Here is a 21,940-nt window from a genome sequence, read left to right on the forward strand (position 1 = left end):
CTAGTTGGCTTCACAGGCAGAGTAAGAAACAATAAGCAAATTCTTTGCAACACTGCTAGCAAATATTCTTCTGAACGAGTGCCATATTCGGAATACATAAGCTGTCTAAAGACTTTCATTTGGTAGGTAACTTTCAGTGAAGCGAATGTTCCATAAAACTGTTACTTTCTGCTGCACCAACTGTGCATTGCATTTTACCTGCTCATCTAATCTCAACTTTATTTGCCTGTATGTCTATGTATATATTAATGTTTTACAACTATGCTTGAAAGGAATTACAGAAAGCTGTCTTATCTGCCAAGCACTTCTACATTTACTCAGGGCTTAATGGAGGCCAAGCAAATTGGGTCTCTTGCTACTTGGTGTATCTAATAATAATAATTATTTTTTTTGCAGAACCCCAGCTGAAAGGAATTGTGACAAGGTTATTCAGCCAGCAGGAATACTTCCTGCAGATGCACCCAGATGGTACAATTGATGGGACCAAGGACGAAAACAGTGACTACAGTAAGAAAAATTAGCCTGTTTTGCAACCCAATTACAATCAAATGCATCACCTAGTGGGTCTCACTTGTGCAGCTTTATTTTTGAAAAGATCAGATTAGGAAGAAGCCAGCTGTTTTCTGCACATTTTTTCTATCTAGCCTTCCCCTTTAAATCTTGCCTGTATAGTTTCATATGTTTCCTCTCTGATCATCTTCCCTCCTGCCCCGATTCTGTAACTGCCATCTGGGGGGGGGGGGGGAGAATAAAACCCATGATTTGAATTGCTGCCAGAAGAGAAAGGAGATTATATTTATACACATGCCACGTGGGTAAAGGATATGGGGAATTCTCTCTCCAAGGAGAAGATGGGAAAAATGTTTTCACTATTTTTTCCAGAAAAATTCAGCAAGCATCATGAATTTCCATGCTACAGAAAACCAGCTGTTCACTAAACCCTAATGTAAAGGATGAGGGGATTGAATGACCTTTCCAAAGGAGGTCATCTTCCAAAACTCTGTTCAAAGGGCTCGGGTTCACGCTGTCCTCTATTGGACAGCAAAGTGTAACAGAGCCATGCAGGTTTAAAAATGATGCTCGTGTGCAGGAGCCATATTGGTTTAAAGAAACATAAAGCAGCAGCCAATCTTCCTTTTGCCAAAGTAGTTTTGTTAATACCAAAGCTCCTCTAAAGGTGCACAACATTTTCTACAGCATCTTTTCATTTCATAGGTGTCAAGTTGATGCTTCTGAGTGGGCAGTAATAAGCTCAGATCCTAGGTGCTACAAACTGCATCAACAGAGTAGACTCAAGTCTTGATTTGTCATCCTGTGTTGGTTTGAAGCTCCCTGTGCCACTGCTGAAGGGACATCGTATCTAGCCTGTCCAGCATGGAGAGTGTCTTCCCAGTCATTACTAGAGGTGAACAGAAGTTCGTTTGTGTGGTAGGATTGATGGGAGAAAACTTCATGTACTTTGTGAAGGGAGGAACCTACTTAATTTAGAGACAAATCCTGCTCAAACTCCTAGCTGGGTCAAAGACATTGCTCCTTCAGGAAGGCAGAGCTTGGGCCGCAGGTGGGGGGTGTCTGCAGTGGTGCAGCACACATAGGCATTGATACAAGGGTGCAAGGTGGTTACAGCCCCATATCTGTGGTGTTTGCCCCATCCCCAAGAAGCTGGCAGAGTGCTCTGGCAGGAGCATTGTGCGTGTTGTGGGGCTGCTCTGCTGCAACCAGCTCAGGGCTGGGGTCCATGCATGAGAGAGGAGCTTTGGGAAGATGGCAACTGAAATAGCAAAGCCCTTGTGAAGTGACCCAGGAGGCTGCATTCACCAGAAACTTGGCCTGTAGCAGATGTGAGTGTCAGTTTTTAGCCCCCTTTTTCATATGCTGGCATTGAACAAATTAAATACCACAAATTGCAATGACACAGCTTCTAATTTATGTTGGAGCAGGAGAATCTGTGGATCTCCACACATACTTTTAGTCTGAGAGACTGAGCAGGTGTCCTCTACAAGAAGAGTCTGGCCCTGTGATTTTCTCAGGCAGACACCAACACATGGGATAAGTTCAATTTAGAGGGTGAGTAATGACCCAGTCTTGGGTCATATTAGGTGTTTTTTCTTAAAGAAGACATAGGGTGTTCTCAATCTGCTGAAAATCCCACTGGAGGCCTATTTGTCAATGACATGGGAAGAGCTGCTAGAGATGACAGGGATTCATTACCCTCATCTATCAGTGAGGACTGAACAACAAAGTAATGGGCTTAAATGGAAGAAGGGATGAATTTAGGTAAACAGCAGAGAAGAATAAAATGTAAGAGCAGTTCTGCAATATTTCAGGCTGGCAGGGGAGTTGAAGGAAGCTGCTGGTGGCTGCACCTTGGTAGGTGCAGGGGAACCTCCTGAGTCCTTATGACTGGGGTTGGGCCCCAGTTGCCCAAACAGCTCTTATTTATGTATCCCATTAGAAATGTTAGAGCTCGGCTTGGCAAGGTGCTGAGTACTTGTGAGCCACTTCCACTCAGTCATCTTAATTGGAAATAAATGGGCTGAAGGGCATTTCTAGAGTGTAAATTTATCTGGTGAGATGGCAGCCCTGCCTTGGCAGCCTGGTGGGACAGGAGGCATCTAGCTGAAGTGTGCCAAGCCACTTGCTCAAAGTTATGGGCTATGTTGGGAAGTTTTTAGTGAAGTTTTTGAAAAGATTGAAGCTAAAGAATTCCCCATCCCCTGACCTCAGAGGATATAAAAAGAGGAAAAAATCCAACATGATAATACTTGGCTTCTGAAAATGAAATTAAGAATATGCTTTATTCAGTTCTGTTTAACTTTTTACCACATGTTCTCCTTTGTATATCTTCAGTTTGAGTCAACATTTAATATTATATGAAGCTTCCAGTCATAGCTTCAAAATAAAATCACATTTTTTCACTTTGGAAATGCCATAATAAAACATACTGACTATTTTTTTCCTTTTCTATTCCTCCAAACATCTCAATTTTTGACCAGAAAAAAGTAAAAATTCACTTGTCTAAGTAAACAGCTTACAGATTTACTTCACTGATATTTTATGATTTAAAATACTTCTCCAGAAGTCTCCTGACCAGCTAGTCAGAAGTCTGTGCAGTATTGCTTTGCAAGAGCAAAACTCATCAAAGACTAGATAAATAATATTTCCCTGTCCCCGGAGAGGGGTTGGTTAACTTACATCCACTGGCAGAGAAGGGCAATCTTGATGGCCACCTCAGCATCCTTCCCACCCTGGATGACCATCTCTTCTCCATGCAGAAGCCATCTTAGCACAGTTAAATATGCGGTGAACACTGTGTTCCATACATTGCTCTGTGTTCTGTAGCCGCACACTGATTGTTCAAATTAGTGTTATGAAAGGAAGCTTAATTTTCATGGAATACATTAGGTTGGTTTACACTGGCAAAATAAACTTTTAAAATGAGACACGACATGTCCCTCAGATATGTCTGATGCAATTAAAAGTTCTAATAAAAATCCAGTTATTTATATAAGAGGAACTGCTAATATTTAAGCAATTTTTAAATTAATTATCTGGTGCCCATTTTATGTGTGTTCTTGAGAGGCTGATGGCATTTATTTTCCACCTCCTCTCACTTAAAGAAAAAAAGCCCAGAAGCCAAGTTCTAATGGCATTTGAATGGGCATGAAGCCAACTTCCTGCGAAACAGCGCTTGGGACATCTGTTCCTTATACCATGCAGTTAAAGACACACCATCTTAATGTAAGCAAGAAGACAGATTCTCTGCCTGCTTGCATTGGATTATATGAAGAATTTTATTTTAATCGGATGTGTTTTCTTGGTATACGAGGCCCTTGTTTGTGTTCTTACTAATGTTATATATGAACCTGAATTTGGGCCAGTATCTTTTCCTTCTAACTCTAGTCATCTCAAATGGTCTTTCAGAGCTGACTGTTGCTGTCAGTGCTTGCATCATTATTGCTCTTCCCTGGGCTAAGCAGAGTAATGCCCCTTCTTACAGAGAACAACTGGACTTCTTTGTTTGCCAGCATAATCCTGCTGAATGTCTGAAAAGCTTCAGCAAATGGATGGTACATAAAGGATATGCACTGACCAGGTGGAAACAGTCCACCATATCTAGGATATTGCTTGGGGCTTTCCAGCCAGAAATGCAAAAAGATTAAGGCTGTGGAAACCTTCTGGTGGTCCCCAGTCCAACAACCTGCTTGGAGCTGGGTTATCTTCAGCTGCACAGAACCTTGTCTAGTTGTTTCAAATGTCTTCAGGAATGAGATATTCCATAGCTTCGTAACTTCTCTGCTTCCAGTGCTGCACTATTATCATTGTACAGAATTCTCTTTATATCCAGTCATAATTTCTTTCTGAGGCTTTTTTCTAGTGCCTCTTGTCCTTTCATTGTGATCCTCCGAAAAGAGTTTGTATCTGGCTTTCCATTCTTTGAGCTAAGCAAACCCAGTTCCCTCAGTTTCTTCTCTCGTACATGTTGCACCACAATCTCTCGATCATCTTAGCAGCCTTCCTCACCCCCTTTAGGATCTTAAACCTCCCCATCTTGTGGTACACAGAGGCTGCTGTTGCCTATTGCATCCTCCGTTAGTTCTTCCTTATTCATGTGCAGCACAAATGTCTTGCTCTGGAACAAATCACCTGGTATAAATTAGTTTAGTTCCTCTGACTTAACTACTGTTTAAATTAGCTGAGCATATGGACCACATCTTATGTATGGCATGTCTTGCTTTGCTCTTCCATTTCTGTAAATAAGTTAGCCCAGACCCATAGCTAAGTATATGTTGAGATTTTAAAAACATGTTATGCAGCTGGTAAACTGCCATAATGCAACAGCGAACAGCATGCTCAACGGGTGTTGCTACCATGGTCTGCAGCAGGGTCCCGGGGAGCCTGGGAATTGCTAGTGCAACACAGAAACAACCCTGTTGTGCTCTGTGCTTTCTTAGCATGTATAGGTGGAAAGAGAGAGACTGAGAGACCTGTGGGTGTTTCCAGGTGGAACTTCTCACCCACTAATTCTGGGTATTATCACCTTCCTGCCTAATGAATGCTTTGAATGGTCTGTCACAAGTTTTCTGTGCAAGACAAATTGGCTGTAGGGAATGAATGATGATGCCCATTTTGTTTCATTATTAACAGTAAGATGCTCCGTTTTTCAGTGGGGGAAAAATTAGGGAAGGGGAATTGCTTGTAAATAGACTTAATTGCAGAGCATTTTAGACTTTCATAGTAGTGAGAAAGTGAGAGAAATACAAGCTTACTTTGGTTAGTGAGCTTTTCAATAGTAGAACTGCACTATAATGCAGCTCTCTAATACTGAGTAGCTGCACTGGGATGTGGTTTCATCTGGGGACACTGTCAGAGTAGCACCATCCTTGACTCCAGTTGTTGACAGACCAATACCCAGGCTGGACTTCATTTGCCATATACATCTGTTGACATCCTCCCATGAAATCACAAATACAGGCACTGGCTTTGGTAAGACAGGCTTTGATATTTTACTGAATATGGTGCTTAAAAATATGAAAATGGGCTGAGAGTAGGTTTCTTTTCACCAGACTCAAAGAGCCTCCCTTTTAGGCAGCTCACAAAAGGGAGTTATCCAATCTTCTTTGGGAATTGAGTGAGGAAAAAAAGGGCATTCATGTGAAACTGGGACTTGTGAATCGCTTTTTGGAGACAACCTGGAAACCAGCTTAGCCAAGGCACCTGTTGGATATCTTGAGCAAAGTGGCTTTCTGTCTCCTGTGCTTTTTTCAGGTTTTACTTCTGAAAAGGTATCCACCTCTGACCTTTAAGCAAATCCACCAAGAGTTCAGGTTGAATGTAACTGGTTTCCCATTACATTTCACACACCCTTTGGGCTCTGCTTTTTCATTTAGAAATTGTGAAAATCCTGGGACTTTGGTACAGACTTTGTAGTCTGAACCACTGGCTGCAAAGAAAGAATCAAGACAGTTTTGTTTTGGTTTTTCTTTTTTTTTTTTACCTCTCCTTTCTCTCCATGTTAGCTATACTTTTTTTTTCTTTGGAAAGGAATCTAAACCCTCCCCTCTGCAGTAATTCACAAGCTGTACATGAAGGAGGTTCTTGGTAAGCATCTTGTGATTAAGTTGAATCCATACATTACCTGGCATGTGCTAACCAGTCTCTTTGGGGCGTGGGTTGATGTTGAGCTGGACTTGGATTCCCTCCTGTCATACTAGGATTAACACTAGCCTGGCCTGAGGAGCTATGGCATTTTGAATAGGTCATCTCAGCAAAAGCTGCTTTATCCTTCAGGGCTGATGTTAAATCAGCAGTGGTTTATCTATCAGGGAGGGAGAGGCTGGGAGATGGTGCAGTGAGAAGGACTGTTTCTCCCACAACTGTTATGTGAAGGCCCTTTGTGCTGTGCTTGCTCCAATGTGATGTGTCAGGCATAAAGCTTTGTAAATGATCTATAAAATGAATCAGCTAGAGGATGATGTCCTTAACAGTCAGCTGGAAAATATGAATGCTTCACTCTCTGCTCTGTCCACTTAGGCTTTTTTCTGCACTCTGCTAATTAACAGGTCTCTCCTGAGCTAATTTGAACACCCTAAAGCTCTTGAGAAGTTTGAAGTAGGCTTATGCAAATGAGTGTGTTAAAAAGCCATGAGAAATGCTTGATGAATGTGGAAGTCTAACCTCGTGACTAGGGAATCAGAAAAAAATTTCTTGTTTCAGGGCAGTTGTGTGGGAAGAGACCTTGAGTGAAGTATTTCCATTGTGTCTGCACCCGTGTTTCTGCCGAACCCTGTGTCCATCTCCATATCCTGAGCAGCTGAAGCACAAGGGGTCCTACAACATCTGGACACTCTCATCCTATAAATCTCAGTGGAAGCAAAGTCATGTGAATGCATCAGTACTCAGTCTATCAATGGTTAAAGTCCTCTCCTCTTTGAGCCCATTCTGTTAGAAATGTAGCAAAAGCCTGATAGTATGTTTATGTATATGCTCATGGGAAATCTCCTTCAATGAGATACAGGGTCTACTTGGAATCAAGCAATAAATTAATTGTGAGGAAGTGGTTGCAATCAGTAAGATTGCAGTAGAATTGAGTATTGAAAGGTCTTGTCCTCTTCCATCCTATCTAGTTCTGCTTCTGAATGAGGAGCATTGCTCTGGTCCTGGAGTGGAGCACTATCTTTTCTTGAGGTTCTTCATTCTTTTAACAGCAGGGATCACAGGGGCAGACACACAGTCAAGTTAATTTTCATCCTTCTGGCCGTGGTTGCTGTCTGTATACTCTTTTAGCATATGGCAAATGCAAGTGTGACTAGACTCAAATCTGTTTCAGGATCAACTAAACTAAGTTGTGTTGTTGTGTTTGCCATGGGCAAAGACGTGTATGTGTGCAGTTACCACAGCTCAGCTGGCCCGTGGAAAGCCGTTGAGATGCGCTAGCTTGAGTGTACATCTGAGCCCTTGGCATTGCAAAGGCAGTGATCAGACAGACTGATGGGTGCCTTAAGGCTTCTGGGAGGCAGCCAAATTCAGTACTTTTTGAAATTTGCTTTCACCATTAGCCCCACAGCTGCAGATCTTTCCTGTAGCCAGAAGCAGGACTTTTGATTCTTGTTCAGTATCTTTTAAGAGTCAGGAGTGGGGTGGGCTGGCCCTGGGGCAAAAAGCAGCTGCAGCTGTGCAGGGTGATGTTTCCATAACCTTTGCTTTTCTTTTTCTTCTGCAGCCCTTTTCAATTTAATTCCTGTGGGTCTTCGCGTGGTGGCAATCCAAGGGGTGAAGGCAGGTCTGTACGTTGCCATGAACGCTGAGGGATATCTCTACAGCTCAGTAAGTACTTTGCGCTTTTGGGTTCCTGGAGCGGTTTGGTTTTGAAGGTGGAGAGGGAAGAGGCTGCGCTGGGACTTGCAACTTTTTCTGAAAATGGTCACATATCGGCAAACCTTTAAAAGCAAGAACGGGGCGGGGGGGGGGGGGAGCTGCTGCAAGGCCATGCAACATTCACTTTAAAGTCTCTCTGCAGAGATTTGTGGCAATATTTCCTGACCTGTGAAGATACACTTTGTGTTCCTTTGAATGTAGGTCACATTGTAGAGGAGGTTGTGTGGTTGGCTGGTTATATTCTGGTTTCGCATTTGTGAAATGCCATGGACTGAATGGAATTGCTTCTGAATTGTGCCCGGATAACTGATCATAGGTGGTGCCCCAATGGGTCATGCTCTGCTTTTGACGGCAGTGTAAATCCACAGTAATACACTGACTTCATTAAAATGGTTCTGGACTATTCTGTTGGCAGAGTGCTTCAGCGGAGCAGAATTTCCCTGTATTTGTGTGGTCTTTTTAATGCACGTAAAAGATAAGTGAGGCATTTTTTACTGACTAATTCCCCTATAACTTTCTTAGATGGCATGAAAGGGCATGAGGTTATTCATAAGATTCTCATTTGAAGTAAGTAATTGATTTTCACAGTGAATAATTGATTCAGTGATTTATTAAATATGGCAGCCCTTTGCCAGAATTTTTTTATGCTTCAAATAACTTTGCTCTAGTTCTACATAGTCAAAGTGATAGTTAATAATGCACTTCTCATTTCTGTAGTTATGATATCTTTAAAGTGTATAACTGAGATTCTAATCTCATCTGCTTTTGTGTAAATTTACAGTGCAGTGATTCTGCTCTTGTCGAGGCATTTACTTTGCTTTAAAAGCGTACGTGAGAGTGGAGATAGGACCACTAAAAGGACAACAGTTTGAATTGCTCTTACACATTTTTTTCTGAACTCTTACCATCCATCTTTGTTCCCGGTCAGTTTTAAACTGCTCACGTGGTTGCAATTTCCTGCTTTCCCTCAGGAGGTAGCAAAGTTTTGTCTCCCCAGTGGCTCAGGGTAGAAAATGGCAAGTGGATGTGTTAGTATGCCTGATGAGATAGGTTTCAAAACTGGCTGCTTGTCAAGAAGAGACAGAGAGATCAATCTGGACCTCTGTGGATGCCAGACGCTTCCTGTTCTTTCATAGTCCAGTAACCATAAATGACTGCTTCTAAATAAATTACATTGGTTTACTAACAATGAAAACTTCCTCTCTTTGTAAAGCTATCGGAGTCCTAAAGGTAGTACCAAGTATGGTGCGGTACTGCGTTATTGTGCGTGCTTCCCTCCAGGCACATAGTTGGGGGGGTCAGGACTGACATTTTGCCCTGTGTTTGTGCAGTGCTGGGCATAAAGGGTCCTGGCCTGCTGCTGAGGCTCCTTGTACCACTGGTGGCCCATAAATGAGGACTGCAGGAAAGCAGTGTGTGTCAGCTACATCCAGCTGGGGCGGAGGGGGATGTGTCTTTTTGGAGCAATGAGGGGTCAGCATTTTCTGCAAGGGAGGGAAAGGCATGGGGCTCAGGTAAAAGAAGAGATGGAGAGTTGGAAGCATGATGTTTGACAGCTGAGAGATTAGAGATGGTGCAGAGGAAAAGTATCTCTTCCTAGCAGTAGTGAGGTGATACAAATGGTGGGAGGGACATACCAAGAGATGGTGGGTAGCAGGAGGACCAGGAGTCCAGGAAACACATCTGCTAGTCATATGAAGTGTCCTAAAAGGCACCAGATCATACATATATTCAAATGAGGGTGGTTTAATGGGGCCTGCTTATTCCCAGCAGGTGTGCCTGTCTTAAGTAGGAAGGTTAATCAGGGAAGGCATCATGATGGCCAGTGGCTAACGAAGTGGACCTCATTACATGCCATGACTTGATGGCAGTCAGCTCTGTCTGAACTAATAAGAGTTAAACTGTTCATTTCATCAACGTGATCCAAGGTTTCTGCTTGCAGTAAATGGATGCTACTGGCCCATCTCTATGGGAGATGGAACTCACTGGACAGTATTTTCTTCTTGTATTGACTAGTGGCTTTGTCTCTGTCTTACAGCAGTAAATCAATGAATTCACTGTGCTTTGGAGCAGACCCCAAGGCAAGAAAAAAGAAAATTTGTGGATGAAGCCTGTTAGGAGCAGGGAGCGTGGGTCAAGCCACTCATAACATCAGACAAGGGATGAGACCAGAGTCCTAGAAGAGAACTCAATATGACTGAAGAGCTCAGCCTGTTCAAGCAGTCTTTTTGGGATGCTGCAGCTTGCTTTGTGGGGCCAGGATCCCACTCCAAGCCAGCATTTGGCATGGCTGTGCCAGCCTCGAAGGCTGTGCTGGGGAATTGCTTTGGCAGGACTTGACAGTCTGTTCCTCTCTGGGGCAAGCAGGGCCCCTGGCCGTGCTGCCTGGACCTGATTGCTGCCCACACCAAAGGACACATAGTCCCTGTTCCTTTGCTTAGCAGACCCTAAACTACAGCTTTGCTCTGTCTTGGGCCAGTTTCCTTTGGTGCTGTGGATGTACCTTTCTTTTTCACTAGTCTTTTCTGAGGGATTTCTGAAAAAAATGGGTCAATATTCCCCATAGGTATTGCTCACTCATGCAGATCCATTGATAAATGAACTTTTTTCTGCTGCTTGTGTGCCTCCCCCACTGTCTGTCCCTGGCCTAGCCCTGCTAGGATTTCTTGTAACACCCTCAAGCCCAGGACTGCTTTCAGATAAAGTGCAACTGCCTAGGGAAATGGTGATTTTGTTGCTTTTTTGTGGTTTTTTTTTTCTCCTCTTGAGCCCAGATTGTGGCTGTAACTGAACACATCATCACTATGGGTTTGTTTTGTTTGGTGGGGTTGTTTTTGGTGATATTTAATCTGTGTGCGTCAGCTGAGACCTTGGCTGACAACCTCTGCCCTGGATAAAACCAGAGGCTATTATCAGCCTGGTCTCTGAGATGGTTTGTGCCAGCTCCTTCTGAGTTTGGGCCAATGGGCTCTTGAATGAATGGGTTTAGAATAACCAGCCCTTGGAAAAAGTCTTTCTTGTGCTGATTAGCAGAAAAGCAGGGCTGAGTGGGGTCCTCTAAAGCCAAACTTGGTAAGAACGCACTTTGCAGAAACACACAAGACCCTCCTATGTGCTCAGCCACATTGATACCTTAAACAATGAGTTTCCTCATCTCTTCCCTTCAGTTAGGGATGGTGTGGGGTTACGTTGCTGGGTTGAAGCCAGCCATAGATGCCTAGCCAGCTTCAGAGGCCTAAATGCTCTAGATGCCAAAGCCTCTTTGCTTGGGAAGCAGCTGTCTGACTTTTGTGTGTTGTTTACTTACGCTTGATACCTGATTATTTTTTTCCCTAGACTAGCTTATTGCTTCTCTGAGGTCTGCTGGGGAATTGGGTGCTTAGTAAGCAAGAAAATCACATCTTGGTCTGAGGCACCTGGCTTTGCAGACAGTAGGATGCAAAACACTGTCTTCATAGCAAACTTGCAGAGTCATTGGTGTGCTCCCATTTGAGATTTCTTGTAATGTAGAGCAGCTGTAAATTCCCTAATGGTGCACAAAGGTTTTTATCAGCACCTGTTCTGGGGAGAGACATGCCTCTCCTGAGGATCCACTGTTAGCATTTTATGCCAAAGTAAAAATATACAGAATGAATGAAGGGCAGCGGGTGTTACTTGTACTATCTTAATGCTTGGGAAGCTGAGACCGAAGGCTGGTTGTTGCAGAGGAGAGGGAAACACAGAATAAAGAGATACGTCCTGCTCCAGTGAATTTACAGCCGAATTGTAACAGGAGAAGACAGAGAACATGCTCTCCTGTCTCTGTCTGGAGTTAATAGTTCCACCACCAAATTAATTCCTACTCCTGAATAACCTTTCTCTGTGAAGTTTCTCTCATCAGTGCCCAGCTTTCTCTCCATTACCCCTGCTGCAACGACTCACAGGAATGTAGGGAAGGGAGTGCCTGTGAAGTGTTTTGCCTGAGAGGCAGATGCTCATCATGGGGCTGTAGAGCCTCTGCAGGCCCACCCAATCACTCCAAGTATGCTGAAATTACAGCTCTCAATACGATGATATGTATAATTCAGTGGTGTTACAGCTGGGATTGGTTTTGCCCCAAGTGCATAACACTTCTCTTCTAAACATACTGCTCTCGGATATTCCTTGTTGTTTAACTCAGAGTTCTAATTATTTTTGAAATGGCAAATTGTGATACATAATTTATTGGAAAGACTGAGAAAACCCTAGCAGAGATATAGAATACAGTGGGGAAAAAAATGGGTCGCTTACAAGAGCTCAGTATGGTTTTACAGTATAAACCTGTGAGTTTGAAATGCTGAAATTAGAGCTTGAATCACTTCAAAGATTCCTGCTAATAAGGGGATGATTATGCACAATAAAAAAACCTAAACAGCATTGAAAAAACCCAAGTCACATTAAGAGCTCAGTGTTTCTTTGCATTTTCTTTTTCTCTGCTTTTTTCTGCTCTATCATTTTGCATAATAAACATGTCTTGAATAATAATAAACAAGCATCTGGGGAAGTATGTATATTAACTGTATTTTTTAACCTGCTTGCAATGCTATAACTATTTTGCTACAACTCCTCTAGGGTTGCTGTGCTCTTATTTACATCATTTCAAGGTCAGGAATCAATAATGCTGTATTCTCTCCCCTTATAGGCTCGGGGGGTTAAACCTGCTCCTGCCAATGTTGTTTCTCTAATTCGTATTTGATCTCCAGTGGTGCTAGTTGATTCGGTCAGAAATACAGATAGGCCAGGCAAGTATCCTGGACTTCTCCCTTTTGCAAATTCTGCAAGCAAGCACACTTGCTGGGGGGATTCCCTAGTTTACATGCCTCATTAGGGAGCCAGGTCAGTGGAGAGAGAGAGAAATGTCTCCAAAGGCAAAGCACAGCAGGAGCCCAATGTAATGTGCTTTTAATTTCCCTCCAGAGTATCTACTTTTCTTCACTGGCTGTTTAAAGGGGCTCTCTGAATGAAGGCATTAACTGGGAGATGTAAAACTCCTCCTGTCCCCTGGCTTATTCATAAATATGGAGGAAACAAAATGGATGCTCAGGGAAGCAGCTGTGCTGAGGAGAGCCAGCCCCTGGGAGCAGATTCCTGCCTTCCATCGAATGTTCCTAAAATACAGCTCCTGGCAGGCACCCTGTAGCATGGAAACTAGTAAACACAGCTATCAATAGCAAAGTGGTCCCTTGTCCCTTGGTGAGGTGCTGCCACCCACGTTGCTCTGCTTGGCTCTCAGGAGCTCTTCAATGGTCCAGCTTTCCTTTCATCCCAGCAGAGCGAGCTCCCCTGTCCTGTGTGACACCAATGCAAGTTGGGCAGGACCGGTGCTGGCCCACACTGGTTCAAGCGTTATTCAGGATGTTTTAAGAGCTAGAAATGGGTACAACCTCACTTGGCACGAATGCCTGGACTGGTTGTCAGATGAGGAGAGCTGGGACAGTGCAATACTGTGGCCTTTTTTTTTTTTGGGGGCAGGTTTCCCATCTGGCATCCTGTTGAGGGACCTGAAATTTCCTAGCACAGTACCACGGTGGGGGTCCCATGGGGAGGGTGTTGCTCTGTGCCTTGTATCGACATCTGGAATGAGTTAGGTCAGGCTTAGCTTTTTGACTATTCAAGCAAGAGATGGTTCAGAGTAATCAGTAACAGCAGGACCAAATCCTGTTTTCATAGCTAGCTGTTCCTTGTCTTACATGATAGCAGTGCAAATTATGAAGAATAAGTATGCTTCAATAAGAAATGCCTTCTCTTAGCCTTGGTTGTGCTGGATATTTAGGAATGTGCTATGTTCCACCTAACACCATCTGGAGGAGCAGGGATGGGACGTTCCCCTTTGCGAGCAGTGGTCTGTCAGTGTTGGGATGCGTTATGATCTTTTGCTGAAATTTCATTTTGGAAGACAATCGGGGAGAATGCTCCAGTGGTGCTGACTCATCTCATTTTGACACTTCCCCAAAGAAATGTTAGATTGCCATTTTGAAAGAACTTCAGAGTTTTTTTATATTGCTTTACCACTCCTAATAAAATCAGAACAAAATGTTGAGATTTTGGTTAAGCATTTTCATCCAACATGATTTCCTTGAAGTGTGGAAGGGGGAGGAGGTAAAACACTGGCAGGGGGAGGGGTTTCCCTAAATTGTGAGGGAGGCAAGAGTAGAAATTGCTGAGATGAATCAGTCGTAGCTGCCATCTTTTGCACAGCATTCCTTCTGTTGATTTCCTTGTGGCCAACATAGACCTAACCTTAGATAAGCAGATAGACAAAGTCTTTAGAGCAGGTACTAAGCAGCAAGTAGCATTGCGTAGAGCTGGCCCATTTTCCTCTTGTGCATTGTGTGATCAATTAACCACTGTAGGGGAAATGATGAGGGGTTGAAGCAGAATGGTTGATGGCAATACAATGTTTGAGTTGGATTTTGGAAGAAAACTTTAGGAAATGTCTAGATTGAGGTTGGGACAGTGTGCAGGAAAGCCCCTAGTTAGCAGAGAAGACATGCAAGTGGAGTGCTCATCCCAGCAGACAAGAACCAAAAGCTGACTGTCACAATGTCGCTCTGGAGAGGCAGTCACAACAGAAGTTCCTTTCATCGCCTTCCCTTTGCATCCTCTTGGCTGGGGGATGCAGGACTGGCCAGTACCTGAGCTCTGCTCCTCTCCCTAGGCTGATATTTTGCTTTTCCTTAAACTCTCTAGCCTGCTTTGCTTGTTTTTAATACCATTTATCCAGTATCTGTTTTCCATAAAGGAAACCCAGACAAAACTCCAGAACATCAAGGGTGACAGTGGGACTATTAACATTTTATTTTGTAGTGGAGGGAGAACAAATATTGTCCTTCATGGCTCCAGGACTCTGATATGAATAGAAACGAGCAAGGATGTGTTTGGCTGAGGTCAGGTGTATGTTAATAAAGCGATTCGGATCTCCTTTCTGATAAGACCAAACTCAAATATAGAATGGATAAAACTAGTGAATGGTGTGTCTCTGCCAAACAGTGACTAATGGCTCTGGAGGCAAAAGCAGGAGATATGACAGTCATAGGCTAAGAAAACCATGAAAAAAAACTTTACTAACTATGTGCATGTAATTTTAACTGGGAGCCAAGTGATAGAAAACTTTAAAAATGGGGAACACTGAACTGGAAGGTGGTTTTCCAGGGTAAAGGAAGAGAGGTTCAAAGTACCTGGGCTATTTCAAGCCACACTGGCTGAATCAGTGGGGAATGTAGTGTACTGCAGTAGAAAGGCCTGGATGGGAGCCTGAACCATCTCTGCTTTGCTGTGAAAGGGTACTGTCCTGACTAAGCACTTGCAAAGCAAAATAATTTCTGAAGTCTCTGAATCACTGAGTTCAGGTCCCACAGCTTTTTGTTACCAAAGTCCCAAGATACAGGACTGGCTTTTGGCACCTATAGTTACATGGCATGGTGTCTCACAGGAGCCTCCTGAAATTGGAGGAGTAGGAGTGCTCGGCGAGAGTTACGAACCTGGCCTGAAATGTGCTCATACAAGATATAGTTCAGCAAAACACCTTGATGAAACTGTACCTCGATGCTTTGCTGAATCTGTGCTTCCCCCACCGGTCTCCCCTGCTGCAGGGATGTGGGCCCTGGGGATTACTGGCCACTTTCAGTTGCCTCTTCTGGCATCTTTTCTGAAAGAGCCACTCCTTACTGTGAGGAAAACTCCAAGTCTACCCAACTTGTCTTGCTGTGAATTCACCTGTGAAACTGTGAGTGGGGTGGAAAGGATCTGTTTGTACTACTGGCAGCCAGTCATTGCTGTGATGTGTTGCATGCTGACAGCGTGCTCAGCTCTGCAGAGTGTGTGGGATGGCCAGCGTGCTTGTGCCAAGGAGCCTGTAATCTGTGCGTGAGTGGGGAGGAGCGGAGGGCACCTTGCCAGCAGCATTGTCCAAAGGCATCCTGGCAGCAGGGCAGGCAGGACGCGGCTTTGGACCTACTCCAGGGCCTCCTGAACCATGCCTGGTCTTTGCATCTGGCCTTATGGTATACGAGGTGCACCAGAGGCTCTGCAAGGCCTGTCTTCTGTACGTGCTGGCTGAGGCTGAGCCCAGTGCTGGCCTTGTGACGGGGTTTAGAGAGCAGCCAAAAAGCAGCCTGCATAAAAGGCAGAGCCCGTCCATTCTTCATCACCTGCTGCGTCTGCCGACACAGGGGCTGTCTTCGTTTTAAGAATGTGCCTGGCCCTCATGGAAGGCTGAAAACGTCAGCTCCGAGGGGCAATGGCTGAGTGGTTTGGATCTGCTGGTTGTTTACTACTGAAGTATTTTATTATCCAACTTGTAAATTTTGATTGAATAAGTATCTACTGTAAGACCTTTTGGTTTTTTTTCTGGAATGGTACAGGAGGCTCTAGGATAAAGCCCAGAGTTTTGAGATGCTGCCACCCAACACTATGGAGACAAGCAGGTTCTTTAGTCATACTCAGCAGAGTGGTGACGCGATGGTGTCATCATTGCAATAAAAGCTTTATTTTAACCTGGACCCTCTGCCAAGCGCATTGGTTTAACAAATATCGGAAAGCCTCTGCAGAGCAGGTTGCTTTAGGTGTTGACTGCGTGAGCTCAAACGTGCGCACAAAGCTCCCTCAGTGCTCAGGGGCCACAGCAGGCCCCAGGGGATCTCCGGCCCTGGGCTTGTGGCCCTGCCTCACAGCAGCCGCCATCACCCCAGTCCACATCCTGCCCTGGAAGTCGTGACTGGCAGGGGTGATGTGTGTGCTTACGTGCCCCTGTTTGCAAAGCTGGTGATTCTGATTGGCCCGGGACCCCTTTAAAGGAAAAGTGGGTGCTGACCAACCTGCCCACAGCTAATGGCCGCCTGCTGCACAAGATGGCGTAGCAGGGGAGGAAGTGGAGGGTGGCACGGTCACAGATGCAGGATTATGAGAAAATGGGAGGTTTTGAGAATTCTGGTAGTAATGTCATGGCCTCTTCTGTGTCATGAATAGGATGAGGAAAACCTTGCTTTGCTGGAGGCTGAGCCCAGGTGGGATGTTTCAGAGCAGAGTTTGGAGTTGTGGCCTGGCCATTATTTTCCAAGCTTACATGAAACCACCTCCATTGCACCAGCAGTTGCCTGTAGACTTCTTATAGCACTAGAAAACCAAGTATTTCTGGTTGGAGTGGTACCCCTTAGTCCCTATATGGTATCATCGCCTTTCTGCCTGCAATTAGGTTGCATGCTTGATCTTTTGTGACTAATTTCACTTGCAGTTTTGCTGTTCTTTAGTTACACCTTCCAACAGCTCCTGCTACTCACCTTGTTGCTGCCATCCTTTTTCCTCTTCCTTAACCACTTTTTATTAATCTCATATCAGTGTGTTTCAGACAACATATCCAGATCAAAAGATTCATCTTAGTGGGTGGACGCTACATAGACTTATGCCTGTGGCCTCCCCTATAGCTTTTACTTGATTAAAAAGAGGACCTTATTTCCTGCTGATGAACTACAGATTGCATCTTTTGTTGTGTGGAGGTGACTACTTTTCTGTGGAAAAACCTGACAAGCCCTGAAACTTTTAAATGACATTAAACGTCCCTCTCTGAAATCAATAAATCCCTCGCATGCACACACGAGTCACAGAGTAATTTGGTGGTTTGACATCTCAGCCATCAAGAAGGCAGTAAAGAGAATACGAGTGTCCTGCCATCTCTGACATACCAATGGCGTCCAAGGTGCAGAGGAGCTGTGCTTTGGGAGCAATGGTAGCCTTTCATGCAGCTCTTTTCTGCAAGTTAGCCAAATCCCAGAAAGTTGAAAGTATTTTAATATTCACAATGTGCTCTCTAATCCTCCAAATACATAGCTAGGCACCAGCCCCATGCTAAAAGCTTTCTGAAATGTGAACACCCTCTTGACATAAATAAGACATGGCATGATGATGGTAAGTCTTCCTATCTCCTCACCACTTTCCTCCTGAGAAGACCAAAGGATTGACTTCTCTTTATAAGAAGCTTCCTTGGTCAGCTCATGCGAAGGCTGCACATCAAATGCATTATTGATAACAGCACTTGGGAGATACATGCACACATTACAGACTCCCAGATGCTGTCTGGAGCACTGCAGAGGAATTACTACAGCTGGACAAAGATTGCTCCTCTCTAAAACCTCTGAGATAGAAATCAGCATGAACCTCCTGCATAGCCTTTTCTCTTCCACCACTAAATCATTGTAGGCATGAAATAGAAGAGAGGAAAATAGAACCTCAGGGATGTTGAACAAGGCAGGTGAGGAGGCACCAAGAATGATAACAGCCAACTTTTTAGGCACATGCAAAGTGAGATGAGGAACAAGGCTTAGTGTAATTCCGACATTCCCACAAGCATGGTGGCCATGCTGGGCTTTTGTTTCCCCCAGCAGGAATCTCTCCAAGCAAGCAGGAGCCAAGAAGGGCAGTTCTTGGTATCCGTGTTGCAGTACTGAAAGCCTGTGCACCTGTGCCAGACAACATGTGCCTTTTAAAGCGACTTGTTTGCTGTTCCTGGTGGGTTGAGGAGTCACCATATCGTCCCATATTGCTCTAAGTTGGTTCGTGTGCACTGGAAAGAAGTGCTCCCCTTCCTCCTGAGGCTGGATAACTACTGTTAGCAGAGCTGGGCCAGCTGATGGTTTTGAGTTTTGGACTGTTCTCAGTGCCAAGGAGAACCACCCATCTGCAGTTGGGGAATGCCATTTATTTCCTGTAGCCCCTTCTCTTCTGCACTGTGCCTGTTCCCACATCAGGCACAGAGAGCCCTTTGCTTTCCAGTAGGACAGAGCAGAATCTGGCTGGAGGAAGGACCTTTGGCAGTGATCCAGCCAGCTCAGAAGAGTTCTGTGCAGGTGTGCAAACAGCCAACTCCAGTTGGGATCCATAATGTTGGTTGTCGTCTTCCTAGTTCCCAGAGGAAAAAAGCTCGTAGATGTTGTATTTGCTTGTCCAAAGCAACTTCCATCTTCTTGCACCTCTTACTGCTGCTGTGGGCATTTTGGCTGGGCAAAACCCTTCCTTTTCCTCCTTGCCTCTCCTGACATGCTCAGGGAGCTGTAGCTGAACAGTACTGGCTGTGCTGTCTCGAGTGATGCCCTATGTCTTTCTTAGCTCCTGCCTATCTATATCTGTGCAGAGGCTTAGCAGGATCTTATTCGTAGAGGATGTCTATGGATGTCCTGTAGAAACCTGGTGTGAAAGGCGTCTAAAATGCCACTGCCATCCAGTGCTTCTCAACTTGTAGATCTGTCTGGGAACTCACATGCTTTTTTTCTGGCTTAGCATGGAAGAAACTTGGAGACCTTGTGTAGGGACTTCCCTTCTTCCTTCTTTTCCCCGTCCTCAAGTGCAATGTGGTGTTCTGCCCTACCAAGCAGTCTGGAGGCATTGAACCTGAAGGCAGACATGGTGTCTCCAGCTGGAGAAAGTGGAGGATCACTGCAGGAGTCACATCTTTTGTTTAGAGGGGGAAAATAAGCACCTCTAGGAGCAATCCACAGCTTGGCCAACCCAGTCCTGTTACACTCAAGATTGTTTCCAGTTTAAACCCTGTCACCTGGTTTATGATTTACATTTACTGCCTATAGCAGAATTTACCTGTGCATGCTGGGGAATCCTGCCATACATCGTGGTGAGCAGGAAGAGAACAAAGCAAAGGGAAAGACTCTAGAAGTACTTGAGGTGAAGCCAGAAGCAGAGTAGTCTGGTGATAACTGTCAGTGTTGGACTAGGAGGAGGAGCGAGAGCTCATGCTGAACACCAGCTTTTGATGGGAGGCCAGGCAAGAGAGGTGCGGTGCCACTTTAATCTCTGATGGGAGTACCACACAAATACTGTCAACGTAATGCAGGACCCAGCCTGTGGCTTTCATGTGTCTGGTAGAGTGCCGTTAAAATGCAGGTTTTTTGCCTAAAGCTACATGCCATGATTGGCCTTCAGGGATGTGCTGGTCTGAAGGTGTCTGGGTCATCTGGATCATTGGCAATGGGAGGAATTAACTTAGCTGGGGCTGCAGAAGCCAATGATGTGGGCCCCCAAAAGAATCTGTTATCGCTTATCTGTGAGTTGCTCCTGGGCTTTCCCACGCTCTCAGATAATTTTCCACTCGTGCTGGGAAGCTTCATCACGTAGTTAAGGAAACTGAGCATAGAGGAGTGATGTGACATGCCCAAGGTCATGTGTGGAGACCGGAATAGACCTTCTGTTCTTCTTGATCCTAATTCTTTGCCTTGATCACAAGCTTTCTTTTGTATCACTATGATTATTCGGGAAACCTGTGCATCAGCAGCAGCGCAACTTGTTTGTGTAGTATCTTGTGGCTGAGCAAATCAGTTTGCTTTGAAAGCTGTGTGCTGTGTAGGCAGGGCTTGCTTTTCCCTCTCTGTCTTCCCATTTCACTTCTTTTCTGGCTCCTCAGCATTTATGTCCCTAGCAATCTTCATTGAGGATAATGGGAGGCAGGCAAAAGAACCACAGGAGAGTCGTACTCTGCCAGCCATCTTCCCTTGCACATCTTAATACCATATGTCAAGTCCAGTTGCTCAGGGCTCCACAGATATCTCTTTTTCAGCCACCCAGGGAGCTGGGGCTGTTTACGGTGTTGGCTTCACAAGATGGCAGGTGGAGAATTGGAAACAGCTCCTGGGAAGTTTGGGATTGCAGCAGTGCTCTTTAAGGAAGCACTTGTAATGTGCTGATGCCCTCAGGAGCTGAACAGCCAGGTCTCGCAAGAAAACCATTTGCAGTAACAAAATCAGGCATGGATTTTCAGACATTTTAAAGCCCTGCTTTGGGCACCCTGTACGTCCCCTTGCTCTGGCTGAGCTAAATGTAAGAGTAGCCCTTGTGGGTCTGTTTAACTCGGTGTCCAGCTCTAATAGGTGCTACTCACAGTGACAGCTAGGAGAAACCAGTAACAGAGGCAGTAGCTTTGCAAGCTGTCTGACCACTGAGAAAACATCTGCTTAGGCTGTGCAGAAATACTTGTTTTTTTCAGAGCTAGATTGGGTTCCAGAAACCATCCAGGTGGATTGCTGGGTAGTCTGTCCAGCAGCGATTGTGCTTCAGTAGTGCTTTCTAGCCCTGGTATGGTACCATGTACTGTGTCTTCCTCTCTCCAGGGCATCTTGTGCCATCCAGGCATGACCAAGGACTAAATGAGAGCTGTGGGCCAAACTCTGCACCGGCAGTTTTGTTTGGAGGTGAACTGGTTGTGACTCAACAGAAAATAGTTTGTTCCATAGTTTTTTTCCTAGTGATGGAAGCATGGCCATAAAGCATCACATCGCAAAGCAACGGTGGAAGGAATGGTACAATTTCTGTGGTACTGAGCGATATTTCAGTTTCTGACTTCTCTGGCACTGGGTTATATCTAGAGCAAAGCAATTGATATTTATGTAGTCAGAAAACTGAGGTGAGTGTATTTACACCAGCATACCTGAGACTGTGGTCTGCTCAGTCATTTGGGTAATGTCCAGTCAATGTGTGCATGCTCATACTGCTACCTATATAGGAAATCAATTCCTGAGGCATAGGAATATGAATTTTGTTAATAGTGTTTTAGTATTTTAGTGAACAAATGGTAATCTCTTAGAAATTGTGCCTGCTTTGGAAATTGGAAATCGCCATGTCTTTCTGTGAAGTCATAGCAAGACCTGCTTTTCTACCAGAAAGCTCAAAGTGGTTTCCAGAAAAAGTAGAGAATTATCTGCTTGCTTACACGAGAAAACAGAGATGTAGAAAAGGGAAAGATACCTGTTGGTCACGCCTCTCTTTGGTTTGTAACTCCTTAGTTGTAAAAGCAGGCAAAGCACTGAGATTCCCATAGCCTGTTTCTTGCGTGGTACTGGCTAATTTCAAGTGTTTTTTCAGATTTTTCTACACCTCCATGAAAGTATTGGCCACTGGATTCTGAGTGTGAATGTCTCAAACTTTTTACTCTGCAACAACCTCTATTTTTGTAAGGAGCTCTGAGAGATGATTTATTAAAATATTTTAATTACAGTTTCTTGCATCTCCAAGAGTTTCTTGCAAAGAAGTTTTTTGTGAAAGTTTA

General features: G+C 44.5%; 1 protein-coding gene across 4 annotated transcripts in view; it reads left to right on the plus strand.

Annotated features, from left to right (window-relative positions):
• Positions 1 to 21,940, plus strand: part of FGF12 (fibroblast growth factor 12) — a 226,880-nt gene that overhangs the window by 146,882 nt on the left and 58,058 nt on the right. For all 4 annotated transcript variants that reach the window (XM_075761237.1, XM_075761238.1, XM_075761240.1 and 1 more), the window contains 2 exons: positions 397 to 507; positions 7,724 to 7,827. In XM_075761237.1, coding sequence (XP_075617352.1) covers positions 397 to 507; positions 7,724 to 7,827 — 215 coding nt within the window. The remainder of the gene's footprint in view (positions 1 to 396; positions 508 to 7,723; positions 7,828 to 21,940) is intronic.

Source organism: Balearica regulorum, chromosome 9 (assembly GCF_011004875.1).
Source record: "Balearica regulorum gibbericeps isolate bBalReg1 chromosome 9, bBalReg1.pri, whole genome shotgun sequence".
In the NCBI taxonomy this organism is placed as follows: Eukaryota; Metazoa; Chordata; class Aves; order Gruiformes; family Gruidae; genus Balearica; species Balearica regulorum.